At 37.1% G+C, this 18,278-nt stretch overlaps 3 protein-coding genes and 1 long non-coding RNA gene across 12 annotated transcripts; 2 read left to right on the top strand and 2 right to left on the bottom strand.

Annotated features, from left to right (window-relative positions):
* Window positions 1-1,753: 1,753 nt before the first annotated feature.
* On the bottom strand, window positions 1,754-8,660 carry LOC119886371. Of its 3 annotated transcripts, none has more exons than XR_005441478.1 (4): window positions 8,574-8,660; window positions 5,614-5,685; window positions 4,806-4,918; window positions 1,754-2,182 (listed from the first exon to the last, which is right to left on the bottom strand). It is a non-coding gene; the product is annotated as an uncharacterized LOC119886371 (long non-coding RNA). The 3 variants fall into 3 exon arrangements; XR_005441479.1 differs by lacking the exon at window positions 8,574-8,660 and adding an exon at window positions 8,480-8,548; XR_005441480.1 differs by lacking the exon at window positions 8,574-8,660 and adding an exon at window positions 7,890-8,014.
* On the top strand, window positions 1,927-6,460 carry slc16a1a (solute carrier family 16 member 1a). The gene is made up of 4 exons (XM_038697059.1): window positions 1,927-2,177; window positions 4,323-4,466; window positions 4,670-5,443; window positions 5,573-6,460. The coding sequence occupies exons 1-4, from the start codon at window positions 1,961-1,963 to the stop codon at window positions 5,806-5,808; spliced, it is 1,371 nt and encodes a 456-aa protein (XP_038552987.1). The 5' UTR covers window positions 1,927-1,960; the 3' UTR covers window positions 5,809-6,460.
* On the top strand, window positions 8,134-15,884 carry sycp1 (synaptonemal complex protein 1). Of its 6 annotated transcripts, none has more exons than XM_038697053.1 (34): window positions 8,134-8,219; window positions 8,604-8,733; window positions 9,019-9,094; window positions 9,199-9,242; window positions 9,357-9,521; window positions 9,678-9,745; window positions 9,829-9,902; window positions 9,998-10,056; window positions 10,184-10,250; window positions 10,407-10,480; window positions 10,558-10,666; window positions 11,136-11,230; window positions 11,314-11,498; window positions 11,589-11,656; window positions 11,736-11,797; window positions 11,919-12,035; window positions 12,146-12,250; window positions 12,398-12,501; window positions 12,604-12,709; window positions 12,818-12,888; window positions 12,971-13,052; window positions 13,154-13,216; window positions 13,300-13,362; window positions 13,450-13,512; window positions 13,619-13,735; window positions 13,820-13,930; window positions 14,024-14,116; window positions 14,216-14,290; window positions 14,376-14,468; window positions 14,562-14,696; window positions 15,117-15,188; window positions 15,278-15,382; window positions 15,519-15,584; window positions 15,716-15,884. In XM_038697053.1, coding segments are annotated over exons 1-34 (3,060 nt in total). In that variant the 5' UTR covers window positions 8,134-8,217; the 3' UTR covers window positions 15,857-15,884. The 6 variants fall into 6 exon arrangements, with proteins under 6 accessions (XP_038552981.1, XP_038552978.1, XP_038552982.1 ...); XM_038697050.1 differs by having other exon boundaries at window positions 12,604-12,721; XM_038697052.1 differs by lacking the exon at window positions 8,134-8,219 and adding an exon at window positions 8,269-8,425 and having other exon boundaries at window positions 12,604-12,721.
* On the bottom strand, window positions 15,662-18,126 carry si:ch211-105j21.9 (sialomucin core protein 24-like). 2 transcript variants are annotated; one of them, XM_038697056.1, is made up of 4 exons: window positions 17,926-18,126; window positions 17,027-17,527; window positions 16,769-16,921; window positions 15,662-16,682 (listed from the first exon to the last, which is right to left on the bottom strand). In XM_038697056.1, exons 2-4 carry the CDS (start codon window positions 17,514-17,516, stop codon window positions 16,555-16,557), a joined length of 771 nt encoding a protein of 256 aa, XP_038552984.1. In that variant the 5' UTR covers window positions 17,517-17,527; window positions 17,926-18,126; the 3' UTR covers window positions 15,662-16,554. The 2 variants fall into 2 exon arrangements, with proteins under 2 accessions (XP_038552984.1, XP_038552985.1); XM_038697057.1 differs by having other exon boundaries at window positions 17,027-17,522.
* Between the last annotated feature and the right edge of the window lie 152 nt (window positions 18,127-18,278).

Below are 18,278 nucleotides of genomic sequence, written 5' to 3'. Positions count from 1 at the left end.
TTTGCTGTTTCAAGCATTTAGCTTTACTTCAAAGCCCTTGTCAAGAAAAGGAGGTGGAGGAATGACGGCTCAGGTGTACCAGCTGATTGCTAAACAAGCCTAATGGGGTCACCGTTATTTTAAAGAAAAATGTTTAACATCATGAAAGGAATTCTTTTAAGCAACAGGGAACTTTCTAAGGAGTTTGAAACATGCGTAATAAAACTGGAAACAATGCTTATTTGGTTTCTTTCTTAGTAGAGTGATGTCAGTAGAATGTACCTTATGTAAAGCACAAAGCGGCAGTCATGACATGTTTAGTGTAGCTAGCATAAAGACTGGGTACAAAGGGAATCAGCCAAGAAATAATTTCAGCATCAAACTTCTCAGAAAACCACAATATGTATTTTTTTCATTCCTGTACTTGTACAGATTAAACAAATAAATTCTGTATTGCTGTATCTCATACTTTTAACAGAACAGAAACAAGCTAGGCTAACTACGCCAGCTCTGTACTCAACAGATTGATATCAAGCTTCTCTTCTCACTTTCTGTTAACGTTTATATATAGAAAGTTGATTTATCGAACATATCACCCATGTGTAGCCCTGTAACAATTCTACCTCCTCTTAATGATGTAAAAGCTTCAAAGAGTGAACCTGCCTCTGTTATTGTTTGGAGTAATTTTGGCATCACATGCAGTGAAATCCTTGATCGTCCAATGTGAAACATGCATTATATAAAACACACAGCACTTTATGCTCAAATATGTTTATTTGATATGTGTAAAGTTAAGTTGTTACTTCCAAGTGGTTATTGTATAATTACTCCAAGTAACCCATAATGTCTGTTTGAATAAACAAGAGGCATAGTTCTTATCTCTCCTCCATTACCTATTGCATCTGTAGAATAATGCAGGAGGCACATTTACAGCTGCATAGCAGCAGCTAAAATCCCAGCTCAATAACAAAAGTTCTTTAACACATTAAATATTCACTACTCGCTGCACACAACTGGCTTATCCAATACGTTTTCAGAGTACTAAACTGATTCATCAACCACATCAAGTCCTCCTTGGCTGAAAAACACTACATCATCACCCACTCCTGAGCATAGCCCTGAGCTATTGAACAGTGTGAATTCAACCAGTGTTCACGGTCTGATCGATGTTTTCTCTGGATAGTTTCCCCTGTGTAAACAATACAGTAAGTTGTTTGACTCTGCACATGGACTCTTATTCATCACCTCTAAAGTGAGACTGTAGGAGATCAGCGGGTGGGAGCTCAGTGAATACATGCAGAGAGCAATTCAAAGTAAAGCAAGGCCCAAAATTGTATCATTAATCTCATACTATTTTATAGAGTTAATATTTTTTGATAAATCTTCCCAAATACACATAACGTATCAGCAAAGCAGGGGTTCTTGGAGGTACTTTTTCTCAATTTTGTTATTTTGTTGTATTCATTCTCATTCATTTTCTTGTTGTGAACCCACTGTTCTCAGCTCTGAAACATCTGACATTCCTCTCTTAATTGTCCATTGAAATATCAGCTGATGAAAGGCTTTATAACCAAGACTTGCAAGACTTCTGACGAGCTTATCTGTGACAATATCGTCTTGAATAAATGTTGCTGCTGTTTTCCAGTTGATACAGAGTTGATACAAGTGTTCAGAGCTATCAGATGGAAGATACAAAGCTGAGGACAAAACATCAAGTTCAAGACAGTTTTACAATATGCATTTACTGCTGGATTAATACATATTCACTTAAGTCTTTTATTTTCAAAAAGCCAACCGTTTATTGAACAACTCTCAATCAGTGAATTATTTTCAACATGTTTCAACAAAAACATAACAAAGTAATCTTTAAAGAAATAAAAACTAATCAAGTAATTATCTTTGCTGTTTTGTTCTCTCCTGAACAGGTCATCATATCTGTATAACGTGTTGAAATTTGAAAAGAGGAGATTTGTGAGTGAAAATGGCGCCTGCTGTCGGTGGTCCACAAGGCTACACACCACCTGAGGGTGGCTGGGGATGGATGGTGGTGGTTGGGGCCTTCATCTCTATTGGATTCTCCTATGCATTCCCCAAGTCTATCACGGTCTTCTTTAAAGACATTGAGGTGATCTTTGACGTGTCCAGCAGCCAGGTGTCCTGGATCTCTTCCATCATGTTAGCGGTCATGTACGGTGGAGGTGAGCTGTGAAACAAAATACAACCAGCCAAATGTTGGTTTAACGTTGACATTTAGCACGCAAATAAGATTTATAGATTGAATCAATTTCTGGCTCTTAGCACAACTGTAAAAGATTTATTCCTGGAGTGTTCAGTTAAAAGTCAATCCACTGCTTTTTGATCAAATACAGACTTGCATTCAGCCTCAGTTTATCCACAAAGAGGCCACAGTTTCTCAGAATTATAGTGTGGCTTAAATCAAACATTTCATACCGAGATAAAACAATACTGTAAGTCCTCTATTGAAAGTGCAACATTATCTGTCTCTGGAGCACATGAATGAGTTTTTGCCTTTTGCTTTGAGAGTGGAAAACCACCTGGGGTTCAGTTGTGTTCCTGCACTGATGAGATGAATGAGAAGCTGGGTGATGTCACACAGGTCCGGCCAGTGAGGTGATAAGGCTCTATTCATGTGCGTGATATTTAATACAGAGAGAACAGAGTTCAAAGGAGCGTTCCTCGTCCCTCAAGACCGTCTGCTCTGAAATCAAAACACTGCACTTCTCTTTACTCTATCGTGTGATAAACTGGAAAAATGATGACTTAGGCATCTTTTTTTTTAATCTCAGGGAAGTTTCAGAAAAGTTGCTTTATGGTGCCAAACTGATGTGAAGTAGAAAATATTACACCATATAAAACTACTTTGTATCAAATTTTCTATTCTGGCCAGAGTGGAAAATTTATTTGCAAGATCTGCATGTAATAAAAGTGGACTGTATTTTCTTTTGCTAGGCTAGCATTTTCATTTCATTCCATGCATAGTGTTGAACATGTTACATCTAAACAAGTCTTTATTGTATATCATATTGGTACTACATAACCTACATAAAAGAAAGTTGAGAACATCTGACTGTTAATTTGTCTCTCACCTTACAGTGTGTTAATTCTGTAGGAGCACATAAAGGCTCCAAGCTTGTGTGAGGTTACAACCTTTTTAATGGCTATAAAAGTGAACAAGTCATGAGCTACACTGGACTCAATATGCATTTTCAGGTGTAACATTGTTAATTACTGCAAATGTTTACCTGTAGATATACACAGATGAAAGCAAGTGATGCCTGGTAACTGAAAGTATGAGGAAACGTTTGTCACTGCTGTGAGTAGATAGACAGCTGAGCCTGTTACTGTAGGTGTTAAACATTCTGAGCACATCAGCAGGGGAAGTTCATTAACAGCCTACTGTCGCGTACCTCTGTACTCCTTCAATTTTTGATTCATTACATTCATAATATTCTACATTGGTTTGTCTCCAACCTTTTTATTCTAACTCCCTGCAAGGCAGAAGGAAAGAACTCATTGCTAGCTTGGAGACCGCCTGCATTACAATTTAAAAACCTTTTGTCTTGCACCGTGCTGGCAAATGAGTCTGGACATCCTCTAAACAAAAACTGTCAGTTTCTATTTAGGTTCATTGGGTAGTGCAGGGATTTGGCAGGAAGGCAGAAGTGTCTTCCATGTGGGTCCTCATACTCATTTGGGCCGGTTGTTATAAGCTGTAGATGGATGTGGTGTTTTGTGACCTGAACCCTCTTTGCATTTCAGAGTGATTTTCTTTGAGAATCCAAGTGGGATTGCATATTAATAACTTAATGGACCTAGTGCACCAGGTGGCAAAATTGTAACAAAAAAAATTTACTTAAGAAGATGACAGTTATTTTAACCCCATAAACCCCCTCATACCCCCCCCCCCCCCCGCACCCCCCACCCCCAACAAACAAAAACAAAGAACACACGCACACTTACACACCCATCCTCCTGTCTGAACTAAGGTACTTCCGATAATCATTTCATCCATTTAAGAAGAATCCACAAACAAATCATTCCCTTGTCAATTTTTATGAATCCCTGAACCAAATAAATGAAAATTTCATTACAGCTTTCATGTTTTTTCTGACAGATCGTATTATTAATGGCATGAAAACACATCTACTGCAGTGCAGCACTTACACAAATGATTGCAGAAGTTGCTTGAATTTGCTGAGCCGCAGCTGTGGCACTGGAGCTCTCTGGTGGTTAACTATAGAACTGTGCATTGATGACTGGATAAAAATCGTCATCTTTCAGCTTCTAATATGTATATTTGTGTATTATCATTTGCTCTTCAGGTCCTATCAGCAGCATCCTGGTTAATAAATATGGCAGTCGTCCTGTTATGATGGCGGGAGGATGCCTGTCTGGAGTGGGCCTTATTGCTGCCTCTTTCTGCAACTCCGTTCAAGCACTGTACTTTTGTATTGGTGTGGTGGGAGGTACCTAATTGTAACTTTCTATATTTCTAAGTTTGCTCATGAGTCATCTATTTTTTTCCTGCGCACTGTTGCCATCTAGTGTTCCTCAAATGTAAAAACACCAAGCTATATTTTGAATCTCCGAACACTGTTTAATGCTCAAATCCTTCTTTGTCAACTCTACAGATTTCAGATACACTTACACAAAAAATTGATTCTTTCAGGTTTGGGATTGGCCTTCAACCTCAACCCTGCCCTCACTATGATTGGAAAGTACTTCTACAAAAGGCGGCCTATTGCCAATGGAATTGCCATGGCTGGAAGCCCTGTCTTTCTCTCCACCATGGCTCCTATAAACACCTTGCTATTTGACCGCTTTGGCTGGAGAGGAAGTTTCTTGATCCTGGGTGGTTTGCTCCTCAATTGCTGTGTCGCTGGTTCCCTCATGCGGCCTATAGGACCAAAACCCAAACCTGTAGAGAAGATCACAGAGAGGAGGACTGTAGCGCAGACCATTAACAGCTTTATCGACCTTTCTTTGTTCAAGAACCGTGGCTTTTTGCTTTATATTATGGGCAATATTATCATGTTTTTTGGTCTCTTTCCACCACTGGTGTTCCTCAGTAATTTTGCAAAGAGTAAAGACATCCCTAAAGACAAGGCGGCTTTCTTATTGTCTGTGCTGGCTTTTGTCGACATGGTTGCCCGGCCCTCAATGGGCATCGTGGCTAACACAAAGTGGGTCCGGCCCAGAATACAGTACTTCTTTGCTGCCTCTGTGTTGTACAATGGTGTTTGCCACATTCTAGCACCAATATCCGTGGACTACACAGGCTTTGTGATTTATGCAATCTTCTTTGGGTTTGCTTTTGGCTGGCTGAGTTCAGTGCTGTTTGAGACCTTGATGGACCTAGTGGGAACCCAGCGCTTCTCCAGTGCTGTTGGGCTGGTCACTATTGTGGAGTGTGGTCCTGTATTGGTAGGGCCCCCTTTGCTTGGTGAGTACATCACCCTTGGGACTTGGAAGTTCACAGTCACCAATTGTAATTTATTTCTGTGTAGTTTACCCCAGCTTAATGTTGAGAGTGACTACAAATTATACAATGGGACTCTTTTTGTCTTCACAGGGAAGTTCAAAGACATCTATCACGATTACAAGTACACATACCAGGGCTGTGGGATCCTCCTCATCGTCTCCAGTGTCTTCCTGTTTGCAGGGATGGGATACAACTATCGAATGCTGGCCAAAGAGAAAAAAGAGGAGGAGAAGAGGTCTAAGGTGGGATGTAGAGAACAAAGGTCCAACAGGGTCAATGCTGCCAAAGAGGTGGCAGAGGAAGGGAACACCGAAGACACTGTCTAATATTCTGTATCATGCTCATTTCAAGTTCATTTTTTTGTCTGTGAGGTGTATATATGCAAACTATTTACGCACCTATTAAAGCCCTTTAAACTAGAATGAACAATCCACATAAAATACCTCTAATATTCTTATAGGATTGTCAAGTTTGCTTAGCCTTTTATGCCACTTATATTGTTATATTATGGTATTGTAAAAAAAAATAATCTCAGATGGTATCAACTCTTTCTACAGCACATCATTTATAGTATTTCATCCTTCTAAAATGTACCATCAGATAATTAAAATATATTTTTCAATGAGGAACACGCAAAGTGCAGCTCTCCATTTTTTCAACATGAATGCAAATATTCTCTATGAGCATCTCTATGTGCATACTTATAGTAGTCACCTCATTTTGCCTGCAACACCACATGTATAGACTTTTTCCTGTTTACAAGGACTGTGCAATTTTGGAAGGTTTGAAAACATCCTGTGCCACTTTCACTTTGTATGTTCTAGTCAAATATATTCATACTTATTCTCAATTTCTATTTTAAACATGTTTTGCTGTTCCATTTTTGATGAGTATCAATAATTCTGTATTAAACCTTGTTGCATAGCTTTGTGTACTGACATGATAAGACAATGTGCCACTGAGTTACTGTGTATGGAAACGTGTCAGGAAATCAAATAAACTAATCTGACAAGAATACAAATGCCGCTGTTTCATTTGTTTATATTTCCAATAAATCTGAGATCAGAAAAATGTTAGTTCTTGAGTATTTGAGATGCAATAACACTGTTTTTCTAAAAAAAACTACACCGGTATCATATATATTAAGCAGACTGAAGGGAGTGCATTATTAGATTTACTGTATAGTAATCTGTGGCACTTATAAGACAAATGCCTTCACTGCATCAACTCATTTGATTTTAATTATGCGCTTGCCATTTTATAACAACCACAGTCAAAAATAATAACAGACCTTCTCACACAATATTAAGTAGGCTTAATAGAATATTGGCTAGACAATAATAACTTGATATTATTTTTCCACTGGCTGAACATGTGCAAAACTGACACAAATCAGTGACATACTGCTCATTAAACCAGCAGATAAAATATGCAAACTAAGCCTTCAAAATTAAACATGAAGCAATGTTCTGTACTAAACAGCATGTCATGCTTTTTCCATCTGAGAAATTTTCAAAGATTAGATCTGTACTGAATTTCTAGGACATGGAGAGGATTGCATATGTTTATTTAATTTTTCCTTGAATAATACATGACCTGTTCATATGCCCTAACCAAAGAGGAGGCGGAACCAAGGAACACCAATGTGTTTTATGATATCATTCATCATGACTCAGGAACCTCTTCTATTTATTTAAGGCCATTTAAGGAACAAGTACTTAGATTATTTACTTCAGTAGCAATACCACAGTGTAGAAAAAGTCAAGCAAGTAAAAGTACAAACGTATTTGAATCAAAATATACTTTACTAAAAGTAAAAGTACTCATTATGCCGAATGGCCCATTTCAGAAGAATATTGTAATTATTGATGCAGTTATGTGTAGTTGCAGCTGGTAAAGGTGGGGCTAACTTTAACAAATGTACGGGTTGTTTAATCTATAATGAAACATCATAATTAATTATATTTTATATTACTAATCTGAATCTGGAAAGTAACTACAGCTGTCAAATAAATGTTGAGGGAAAAAAAGCACAATATTTCCCAAAGAAATCTAGTTGAGTATAAGTATGAAGTACCTCAAAAGGACTTAAGTAAATTTACTGTTACTTTCCCCCAGTGCTTAAGGCTTTATGCATTACTTTCTAGTTAAATATGGCCAAACTCTTAGTCTTCTTTCTGAATTTATGAACCTGCAAGTCTCATTGTTGTCTGAAAGGCTTGGGCTCCAGCGCCAGTGTCTTCTACTTTTCTTAACCTTACATGTTTTGTTAACTAACATGTTAGGGGGTAATAATAAAGCCGCACATATTATCAGTTACCAGCTTCTCAACGTCCATGCATGTGTACTTTGATCTAATTATTAATTTTGCGGCCCATGGGTCCGTTATCAGACAAACAAGACCTACCTAACAGCGGCATCCATGTCTTTTGTCCTACAACCACCTCACCACTAAACATCTACCTCTACATGTCATAAGTTAAAAGGAAACATGTCAAATGACATTGACATGATAAATGGCATTTAAAAAGTACGTTTGTGCTCTTAGCTGTCCGATAATGGATGTAATCTTACTGGTAGCCGTTACACAAAGTTTGAATTAACCGTTAACGTCATGTTATTCAACAGGAGAATTGTTGCTCGCGCCGGCAGACGTTCGTCAGCTTAAAGGAGATAACGTTTTGTTTGACCAGGTCATAGACAGTAAATGCTTGAAACTTTAAGTTACCAACAATATGTAAGTTAAGTAACCTGGCTGTTACGTAACTTTAAATGTTTTTGCCTAGTAGCTATCTTGTAAATGTTTAGGGGGAATTAGTGCTAACGTTAAGTAAGCTAACGTCAAGTGACACCGGTTGATAGCTAACGTTAAGTTAACGTTATAAGTTAAACTGAATTTATTAGCGAGCTAATTCGTTAACCCAGCCAACAGCTAACGTTAAGGTAACGTCAGGTCAATGGGTTAAATGAAATAATGTAAAGGTTGTCTTACATTACCTCTCATACTCTGTTACAAAAAAATGTATCCCTCTTGATAAAGTCGTAACGCTAATTGTACCACTGATAAATTGATAAATAACCTGGACTTTACCTTAAAGCTGTGTCAATGTGTCCATTTCAGGATGGAGAGAGACCGGGGTTTTAACTTCAAACTGTTGGTACCGCCCAGGGTCAATAGTGGACAGGTGTCTGCTGTTCGACCTCAGGAATTAGTTGAGAGCTGTGGTGATTTCGTGAATACATTGCAGCAGGTAAGTGATATCAGCAAATAGTTAACCAACAGCAGCGTTAAATGGTGATGAATAAAGTAAATGCAAAACACTTCGACGCTAGCTCAGCACTAACATCATCTGCAGCACAATTATTAGCCAAGTTTTTACCAGCAATGAAATTCTTAACCATACTTTTCGCGCACGTATGTGCATTGTTTTCCTTGTTGTAAGCTAAAAACATAAATGCATGGTGGCAGCTGTAGTCTAAGAGGCAGTAATCATTAAAATAAATCGTGACGAAGCATAATTGCTGTTTTCCCTTAGGAGTACAGTAAATGTTTTGACAAAGAGCAGAGCATGCCTTTCCCCAATTCAGGCATGGTTGCACCAACGAGACAAGGTATTGTATATTAAACAACACTGGCTACATAATTTCAGCACATAAAGTTGGCAACTATCATAAACCTTATGATATATGAATTAATTATTGTCTCTCCTCTAAAGACTTTGCCAAGATGAAAGTCGTGCCACCAATGGAGAAAGATGAGGTAACATTTTCATTGTACAAAAACCTGAAGCATGAATAGGATAGAATTGGCCTTTGCAACATGTTTGTTCTGAAGTGTGTCAGTTTACTTCCTATCATTGTGAATATCTCCCAGAACAATGGCAATCCAGTACAGCTTTACTCCAAGCTGTTTGATGAAGTTGAGAAAATTAAGTGTTGGAAGGTCAAAGTTGACTCTGACACTATGCAAAAGGAAAGGAGACTCCAAGAAAACAAAAGAACAATAGAAACTCAGCGCAAAGCCATTCAAGACCTGCAGGTGGTGTGCTTCAGTGACACATTTCTTTGTCTCTGTCTCTGTCTGTCTGTCTCTCTCTCCCTCTCTCTCTCTCATTAAAGCATTATTGATCATGTTAGTACAGTGTATTCTGACACCCTTTGTAGTTAATCTATTGTGCGTGTTCTGTCTTTACAGTTTGGAAATGAAAGTCTCAGCATAAAGCTGGAGGAACAGATCAGTGAAAATGAGGATTTAAGGAACAAGTATGGGTTTATTCTCTGAAACACTCTAAATGTGCTTTGTAATTTGGTCTCTTTTTAAATGTCAATGTTTACATTTTTAACAGAAACAATGGAACAAGGAACTTGTGTAATATACTCAAAGATACTTTTCAGCGGTCAGCTGAGAAAATGCTTTTATGTAAGTAAAAATGCTTTAAATTTTCTGCATCATTAAGGTGTATAAAACAATTACAAATTACTGCATGTTTTAAAACCAGTTTTTACATTTTGCAGTTGAATCCGAAAGAGAAGAAACACATCACCTCTTTATGGAAAATAGTGAGAGTATTCAGGTAAAACACCTCTAAATCTATATCATAATGCAGTATTTACTTATTAAAAAGAATCTGTTGGACATGAGTTAGTAAAACAGTAGGACATGGTTTGATGGTCAGTTTACAAGTAACTTTCTTTCTGTAGAAACTGATGGCAGCATTCGAAAGCCTTCGTGTTCGAGCAGAAGCTGATCAACAAGAGATGCAGAAAGGTTGTTTTTTGTATGTGTATGATTACTAGGCTTTTCACTACAGTAGCTCCAAATCTTCAGATGTAATAATCAGTCAGAAATAATATGAAGAAGGAAGATAATGAGCAAAATAGCATGTCCACTAGCAAGAGAATTAACTCTTCAGTCTTTTTCTAGTCAAAGCGGACTTGCTGCAATTTGAAGATCTAAGAGAGAACTATCGTCAAGAATACAACATGAAAGGGGAAGAGGTTAGTAAAATAAAACTCTCTTAATGTAACTACAAGTGTCAAAACAAACTGCTTAAGGATTAACACTGCATTTATAGGTTGCAGTTCTTCAAACACAACTTACAGTTAAAGAAAATGAACTACAAAAAATCCTGCTTGATTTCCATGAAGCTCAGAAGCACTGCAAACAGCTTCAAGAAGCAACAAGTAAGATCAAGATTAGATTTCAAGATCTAACTCATGCTCATATGTTTATTTTTACATACAAAAAGAAAATTTGATAAACTTTGTTTCAAAACAAAACAATAGTGTTGTGGTGATTGTCAATTCTTTTGTTAAACCACATTCAACAAAGTTTTGATACACATTCCCAATGCAAATGTTCAATGAGCACTTTAATTGAAAAATGATCAAGTAGCAGTGACTATTCATTTGGTAAGCATTATGAATTAATTAATGGTTTGATCTTATTTTACATCAGACTCAACAAACAAGTAAATAGCTGAACTTGTGAAAATGACATTAAACATGAAGAAAATAGTACTTTGTATAAAATGATTATTGTAGTTGGTTATTTTTTCTCCAATGTAAGGTCAGTGAGCAGTATTAGTGCACTTTGTTATTTGAAGGAAAACTAGAGAAGGATGATATCATTAAATATTTACAAACTTTACAGATGAACAATATGAACTTCTCAAAAGCTCAAAAACTGAGCAGGAGTGCCTTCTTCAAAAACTGCAGAAAGCAGAGCAGCGATGTAAAGAAACTGAGGTGTGTGTTGAGATTCTTGTCATTTTCAGTAAAACTGTTCTGTGCTTCTGTCTGCTTTGATTAAAATGTTTTCTTTCCTTCAGAAAAATCGTGAAGCTGTTGCTGCAATGCTGGAACAAAGTAAAGAAGAATTTACAGAGTTGATTCAAAGCAAAGACTTAAACTTGCTGGAACTCAGCAGAGTTAAAAATCAACAAGCAGAGAAGCTGGAGCAGATTCAGACAACCATTCAGGAGCTACAGAATTCACTAGCCTTAGAGATACAGAGGTATAATGAACTCCTGAATATTCATAGCATTTTCCTGACCAAAGGCAAATCTTCTTCATACTGTAATGTTCATGTTGTGTCATTTTCAAGGGCCAAGGAACTAGAGGATAAACTCATGGCAAACAAGAAGGAACTTGAATTAAGAAACACACTTTTAGGTAAGCCTCCCTGAGTGAAATGTCTAGATATTTTCATTAAATGCTCTGACAAGCTGAAAGAAAATGTTTTAATCAACAGGAGAGACCGTGGAGCAGTGTGCAAAGAAAGATGGAAAGATCAAAATCCTCGAAGATGAACTTGTAAGGATGCATTTTTGATTTTCTACAGGAATGTATTCTTTGTTTCTCAACCATTCATTGTAGTCCAAACACTATAGAAGATGACTTGTAGACACTCACAGTGTGCTGCTGTTGTTCTTAGGACAAAAAATCCAAATCTGTTGAGTCTCTGAAAGGTAAGATTGACATCACTGAAGTCAGAGTGAAGGAACTGACAGCCGAGCTTTCAAGGAAAAAAGAAGAAACCCAGCTATTTCAGGTGATTCAAATAGATGCTTATATCTCAGAGGGAAAGGGGATGTTTATACAGATATTCTAATACAGATACCTAAATATGTATGCCCTAGATAACATTTTTTACTAAAACAGAATAAAGTAGAGATCGCCTTTGCTGAAAATGATCTACTGAAGAAGGCATATGAAACTGCTGAAAAGGCACAAGAAGATTTAAAGGAGAGGTCCACAGTGACAGAGGTTTTTACATGATTGTCTTGCTGCACTCATCTCACCCACTGTGGAGATATTGTTTGGGAAAATATTTTTATAATGAAAAACATTCAGTGATATGGTGTATTAAATGCAAGACATAGCTTCTCTGTATAATGTTTTAAATACCCTCAGATCAAAGTGCAGGAGCTGGAGGGACAATTGTTTACTGAAATACAGAAAAATAAAGAACAAACCTTTCAGACGGAGCAACTAAGGAAGGACATCACACAGCATGAGTGAGTTCTTAATAGCTATTGTTCCATAATATTAGCCTATAGTATATAATAATAAACTATTTTTAATCTTGATGTCTGTGTTTGATTTATGTCATTTTTAAGAGTAAAGTACAAAGAACTATTATCCAACTTTAACGAGCTCCAGTCTGAGAAGGCAGCCATTCAGAAGCAGTTGGAGAGTGGATCTTATAATGTGCAAGCTATTGAGGTAAACATGAAGGTCAGAATGATCAAATCAAATGTGAGAGATTGTTTTCATGTGTACAGTAGTTGTTTGTTTTGTATTACATATAAATGACACATTTTATCTTATCAGGTGAGTGAGGAGAAGGCTGTGAAGCTCACAAGAGAAATTCAAAGACTGGAAGAAGAAAACCAGTGTTTACGGTGAGTTTGCACTTCAAAGAGGTAAAGAGGTTTGACATTTTGCAATTTTTGAGATTTAGATTTTTGAATTTTCATTAAATAGAGAGGAAGTAAACTCCATTCAAACCAAAATCCAAGACAAATATCAGGAAACAGAGACTCTACAGAAGAAAACTGAACATAATGTAAGTATGCCAACTAAAGCAATTATCAATAAAAACACAACATGCCTTTTGTTCTGAACGTGTGAAACAATTACCCATTTATTTGTGCCTTTTCTGTATAGTGTGAACATCTGCAGAAGGAAATTAAAGAAAAAGAAAAACACATCAAAGCCGTGGAAACAAAGGTAATTGAAAAACTTGTGGAAAAAAGTGCTGTTATTATTGTTGCTCATTTTCGGGAAGTAACAAGAACTTGTTTGGTTTGTAGCTGTGCAATCTCAGGAAAAAAATTGAAATGAAACTTAAAGCCCAGGAGGAATACCAGAAAGAGGTTTGTGATGACAATGAAACTATAGATAAACAATACTTGCAATGAGGTTGTTATTTATTCAGCTTACATTTAATTTTTTATTTTCAGAATAAAGTGCTTAAGAAACAAATAGCAAAGGAGATTGCAAAATCCAGTCAACTTGAAATTGTGGTATGGTGATGTTTTTTTAAATCTTCCAGTTCTTAATATTGATATAAAACAACAAAAACTAATAAGTATAACCCTGTTAAATGTAGATGGTTGTTTTTGTGTTTAGGTCAACAGTCTTCACAAGGAGTCCAAGAGCCTTAAAAGACTGAATGAGAAAGACCATCAGAAAATGCTTAAGGATCTTGAGTCCAAATCAACCTTTGCAGCAGAACTCGAGAATGAGGTAACTTATATAATGTTAGGATAAAGACCACATTTTTAACTCCACAGAACAAACAACTAAGAATAAAAACACCTTGTCCTGCAGGTACAAAAGATCAAATTAACAGCAGCAGAGGCCATCAAGAACAAGGAAGACACAGAACTCAAGTGTCAACAGAAGATAGCTGATATGGTCGCATTGATGGAAAAACACAAAGTAAGATCATCATAAAGTATGTATTTTGCTGTATGAAACTGGTTTTGTAAAAACACATGCTGCACTGGAAAGATCTTGATTTGTTTTCAACAGAGCCAGTACGATCGGATGGTTGAAGAAAAGGATGCGGAGCTTGATGAGAACAAGAAGAAAGAGATGGAGGCTGTTTCCCATAGGAAATCCTTGGTATGAAATTCCAAATTAATGTTTATTAAAGTATATAAAACAATTATAAAATAAATACATTTTAAACATTGCCAAATTTATATATATTCTTAAAATCAGGAGTTGGCACTCGAGAAGCATAAGACAGATAATGATCAGCTGAAGCAACAGCTGAAGGCAGCAGTGACGGAGAAGGTGTGTCCTTTTGGCTTTTTACTGAAACAGGTTGTACTTCAGAGAAACGATCTATTCTTAGATAAACACTTTTCATTGCTATTAGGAAAACCTGGAGAAGGAGCTAACTGATTTGAAGAAAGAAATGTCATCAGTCAAAATCTCACTGACTCAACTGTCAGAAGCATCAAACAAGCAGGTACAAAATCTGTACATCATCAAATAGGCTACCTCTAATAGTGTGGTTTGTCTTCACTAGTACTTAACCAAGAACACCTCTTTAAAATTCTAGTCGCCTGCCTCCAACAACAACCAACAGACTCCAAAAGAGAGCTCTTCAAAGAGACACGTGTTTGACTTCTCCAAGAGCAGGAAAACACCCTCCTACAGCAAAGATGATGGAAATACTGCACTTATAAAGAAAACTGTGAGTTTAATCTACCAAATGTTTTTAGACCGATAGAGCAGTTTGTCTCATTTCAGCACTGTTTAATTTTTGCGGTGAGTTTGAAATTCAAGAAAGGTTAAGTAAAAATACTTTGGACATTGTGTATTTAGTCACCTGTTAGTCCCATTCAGACCATTCTCCCATCAGGGATGCCAGCTTATAACCTTTCAACAGTATTTGTGTTTTTCATTGAGACTTACTGTCCATTATTCACATAAACTGTGTGTGTAGAAGATAAAAAAGCGAGGTGTTTTGTCAACAGTGAATGAATGCAGTGTGAGCGTGTAACTGCTGGTTATTATTGAAATACTTGTACGATTTTCTATTCTATTCTCTATGTCTATTGTAGCATTCATATTAACTCGTTCATTCCACTCTCATATTGACTTTTCATCATAGGAAATTCGCAATGAAGACCTGAAAAACCCAAAAAATATTACCAACAGGGTTGGCGGAACATCAAAGATCAAAGTAATATACAGTATCATTTTGACATTTTCCAAAATGAATAAAAATATGAATGCCATTTGCTGACATTTACTCTTTGAATTCCCTTACAGTCCTACAGAATACGAACACCCCCTTCTGAAAAGGCGGCACGCTGGGCGAAGAGCACCATAGAGCTTGATCCAAAGTCTGACAGCTCTGATCAAAATGATCTCTTGGTGAGTTTTATTTTCATTGGTTGATGGAATCTTTGTTAAAAGTATACAGTATCACAAACTGTGTTGGTGTTCATTTGATCATTTGTGCAAGATTGCCAGAAGAACTGATTTGGCCTTTTGTTTCTCTTCTTGACAGAGCTTTGCAAGTGCACCCACACCCAATTTGTCTGCTCCACTCTACAAATGCAACATCCTTAAAAAGGTAACATGGCCACAGTGGTGCAGTGCTATTTGAAAATTATATGTATGCATGTTATGCGTGGACAAAGAAGGAAAAAGTCCCTGGTAATTTTTATTTAATATTATAAAAAATAAAGTTACAAATGATTTCAGATCCAGAGCCCTGTCACTCATAAATCACCAGGGAACTCCTTGAAGCTAGCTGCAATGAAAAGGATGAGAGATGCTGGTTGGACTGCTGTTACTGGTGGGGACAAAAAAAAGAAGAAGACCAATGAGAAGATATTTGGATAAATAGTGCTGGTAAAGGTCAGATAAAGAGTGATAAAAACAGCATTAGACAGATTTAGGTGTTCATATTCCAACTTTCATAACATGCATATAGTACTGTTAGGGATCAAAAAGGCAAATGTATTTTTTAACATGCTTATATGGTTTTGTTATGGATCAGCTAAAAAGTAGAAATAGTAAAACAGTAGAAATATTTAAGTATTCATACTCCAGCTTGTTTAGCAAGTTTTTGGTTGGGGTTCTGAGGTAACTTTTAAGTGACTTTTAAGAGTGTTGAATCACCCTCTATGCTTTAAGTACTGAGAAGAAAAAAATCTGTTTGATGTAGTGCTGTTTTATGGAATTATTTATCCTTACTGGTATTCACATGAAATCTCATTCATTCTGCATATGTGTATTTGATGAACATTGATGTGGGAAAAGGTGTAGTTGTTATGTATTACTATCTAAATATATTTACCGTAATATATTTATGTATCTTAGTATTGGCAGTGATATAAGTAAAAGTGATGTTCAAATCAATCAGCATTGTCCTTGTTTAAATGTTCTGCCCATCGTCATTTTCTCTTCCTCCCATTAGCCTCTCATGAAGATTTATAATTTCACAGGGGTGAAATTTCCATCTTGAAATTGCACTAATTGGGAGATGAAGAAAATTGGTTTTGTCCATGCCTATCGAGCAGCAAAGGACCTCTCTCTCCTTAATGAAGGAACTCAAGACGGAATTGAGATTGGTCTGCTGGGACTGTTGGTACATTGTCGTATATTGGGTGACCATCATAAAGTCCTCCAGAAATTACAAGTGTGTCATCGTCTGCCACAAATGCATCTGTTGAAAATTAAAAAGGCAGTTTTAACTGCTGATAATAAACAAAATAGTTTGTACTGATTGTATGATGAAGGGGAACTCCTTACCTGTGTCCTCAGTGTTGTCAAGAGGCTGATGGAAGTATTGGATTTTGTGTTTGCATCTGTGGTACATGAACACAACCAATGCCGTAGCAAACACTCCAAGTACAACGCTGAAGAGAATAGTCATATTCCTTTCTGAAATGTTTAGTCCCAAACCTAGTAACACAGGAAAAAGAAGAAATTAAAGCCATTCACTTGAGTTAAGTTTCAACATACAATAAGCAGTTAAATCATTTATAAAACAGGAAGCCTGATGCTTACCTTGTGTGGTTCTGTCCATTGTATCTGCAGTTGTGTTGACAGTGTGAGATGAATTTGAAGTAACAGGTGTACTTATGTAGCCTTCTGTGGTCTGCTTTGCTGGCGTTGTACGTGCAGTAAATGTTGAAGTGTGAGTGCCAGTTGTAGTCATCACTGATGTACTATTTGTTAGAGAAGTCATGATGGTTGTTGACTGAGAAGTCTTGAAATGACTTGTGCTCTCAGTTGTAGTTGCTGTAGTTTCGCTGAATGTTTCATTCTGCCGTGTTGTGCTGGTAAATGCCGTGGTGCTCTCAGTCAGGTTTGAGATAACAGTTACATGTGCAGTCGAGTTAGATGGGGTTACCACTGTAGTCGTGTGTGTCAGGTTGAAGTCAGGGTTTGTTATTGTAGGTGTGGTAGTCAAATTCCTATTTTCTGTTTGTGCCACAGCAATAGACAGGGCCATGAGGTAACAAGCCAGGGTAGCAAAGATTGTATCCATGACCATGAAGTACTGTACTGGGAAACAAAACATGGGCTGAATTACACTGTGAAATCGGTTTCCCATATCCTAGTTATATTCAGTTTAAACCTAAAGTCTGAGCCCTTGACTATCAAACATAGTGAAAACAATACCTTAAACATGGCGTATGACCTTTTGTAAGTAGGTCATATGCAGTGCATTTTTAGAGATCACATCAGTAGATCTGCTGCAGGAAATGACTTCATACATACTAAACACGACTGTACACGCACAAAGAAAATACATGATTGGCTACCAACTCTGATCTTTTGTTGTTACGTCGATGGAAACTTTATTAATCTCCCTCCCATGTAAAAGCTTGACTAAGTCCAAACACTGATTAAGAGGTTACCTTTGCTGAACGTATTGCTGTAGACTTAAAACTCAGGCTCACCTTGTTTTGTTAGTCGTGAAAACAGCAAATTAGTTCAGTTCCCCAGCAGCAAGTCTGCCTCCATGTCGCGTCTCACTCTACTTCCTACAAACCTGTAACGGCTCAAGGGTTGATATGCTGACATAGTAGCAGGTAAAAGTGGGCAGGTCAGTGCTTTGTAAACTTCCTCTATTGTATGTTGCCAGGGAGACAAAAGACAGTTAATACCTAAACTAAATCTCTCTCTCTCTCTCTCTCTCTCTCTCTCTCTCTCTCTCTCTCTCTCTCTCTCTCTCTCTCTCTCTCTCTCTCTCTCTCTCTCTCTCTCTCTCTCTCTCTCTCTCTCATGAAATTTTTTTCCTTTATTTATTCAG

This window comes from Micropterus salmoides, unplaced genomic scaffold, assembly GCF_014851395.1.
Source record: "Micropterus salmoides isolate LMB-PRFRI ecotype aquatic unplaced genomic scaffold, ASM1485139v1 Ms_hic_scaffold_4, whole genome shotgun sequence".
NCBI classification, from domain to species: Eukaryota; Metazoa; Chordata; class Actinopteri; order Centrarchiformes; family Centrarchidae; genus Micropterus; species Micropterus salmoides.
The sequence above is the reverse complement of the archived record's forward strand: the minus strand, read 5'-3'. Positions and strand labels throughout refer to the sequence as shown.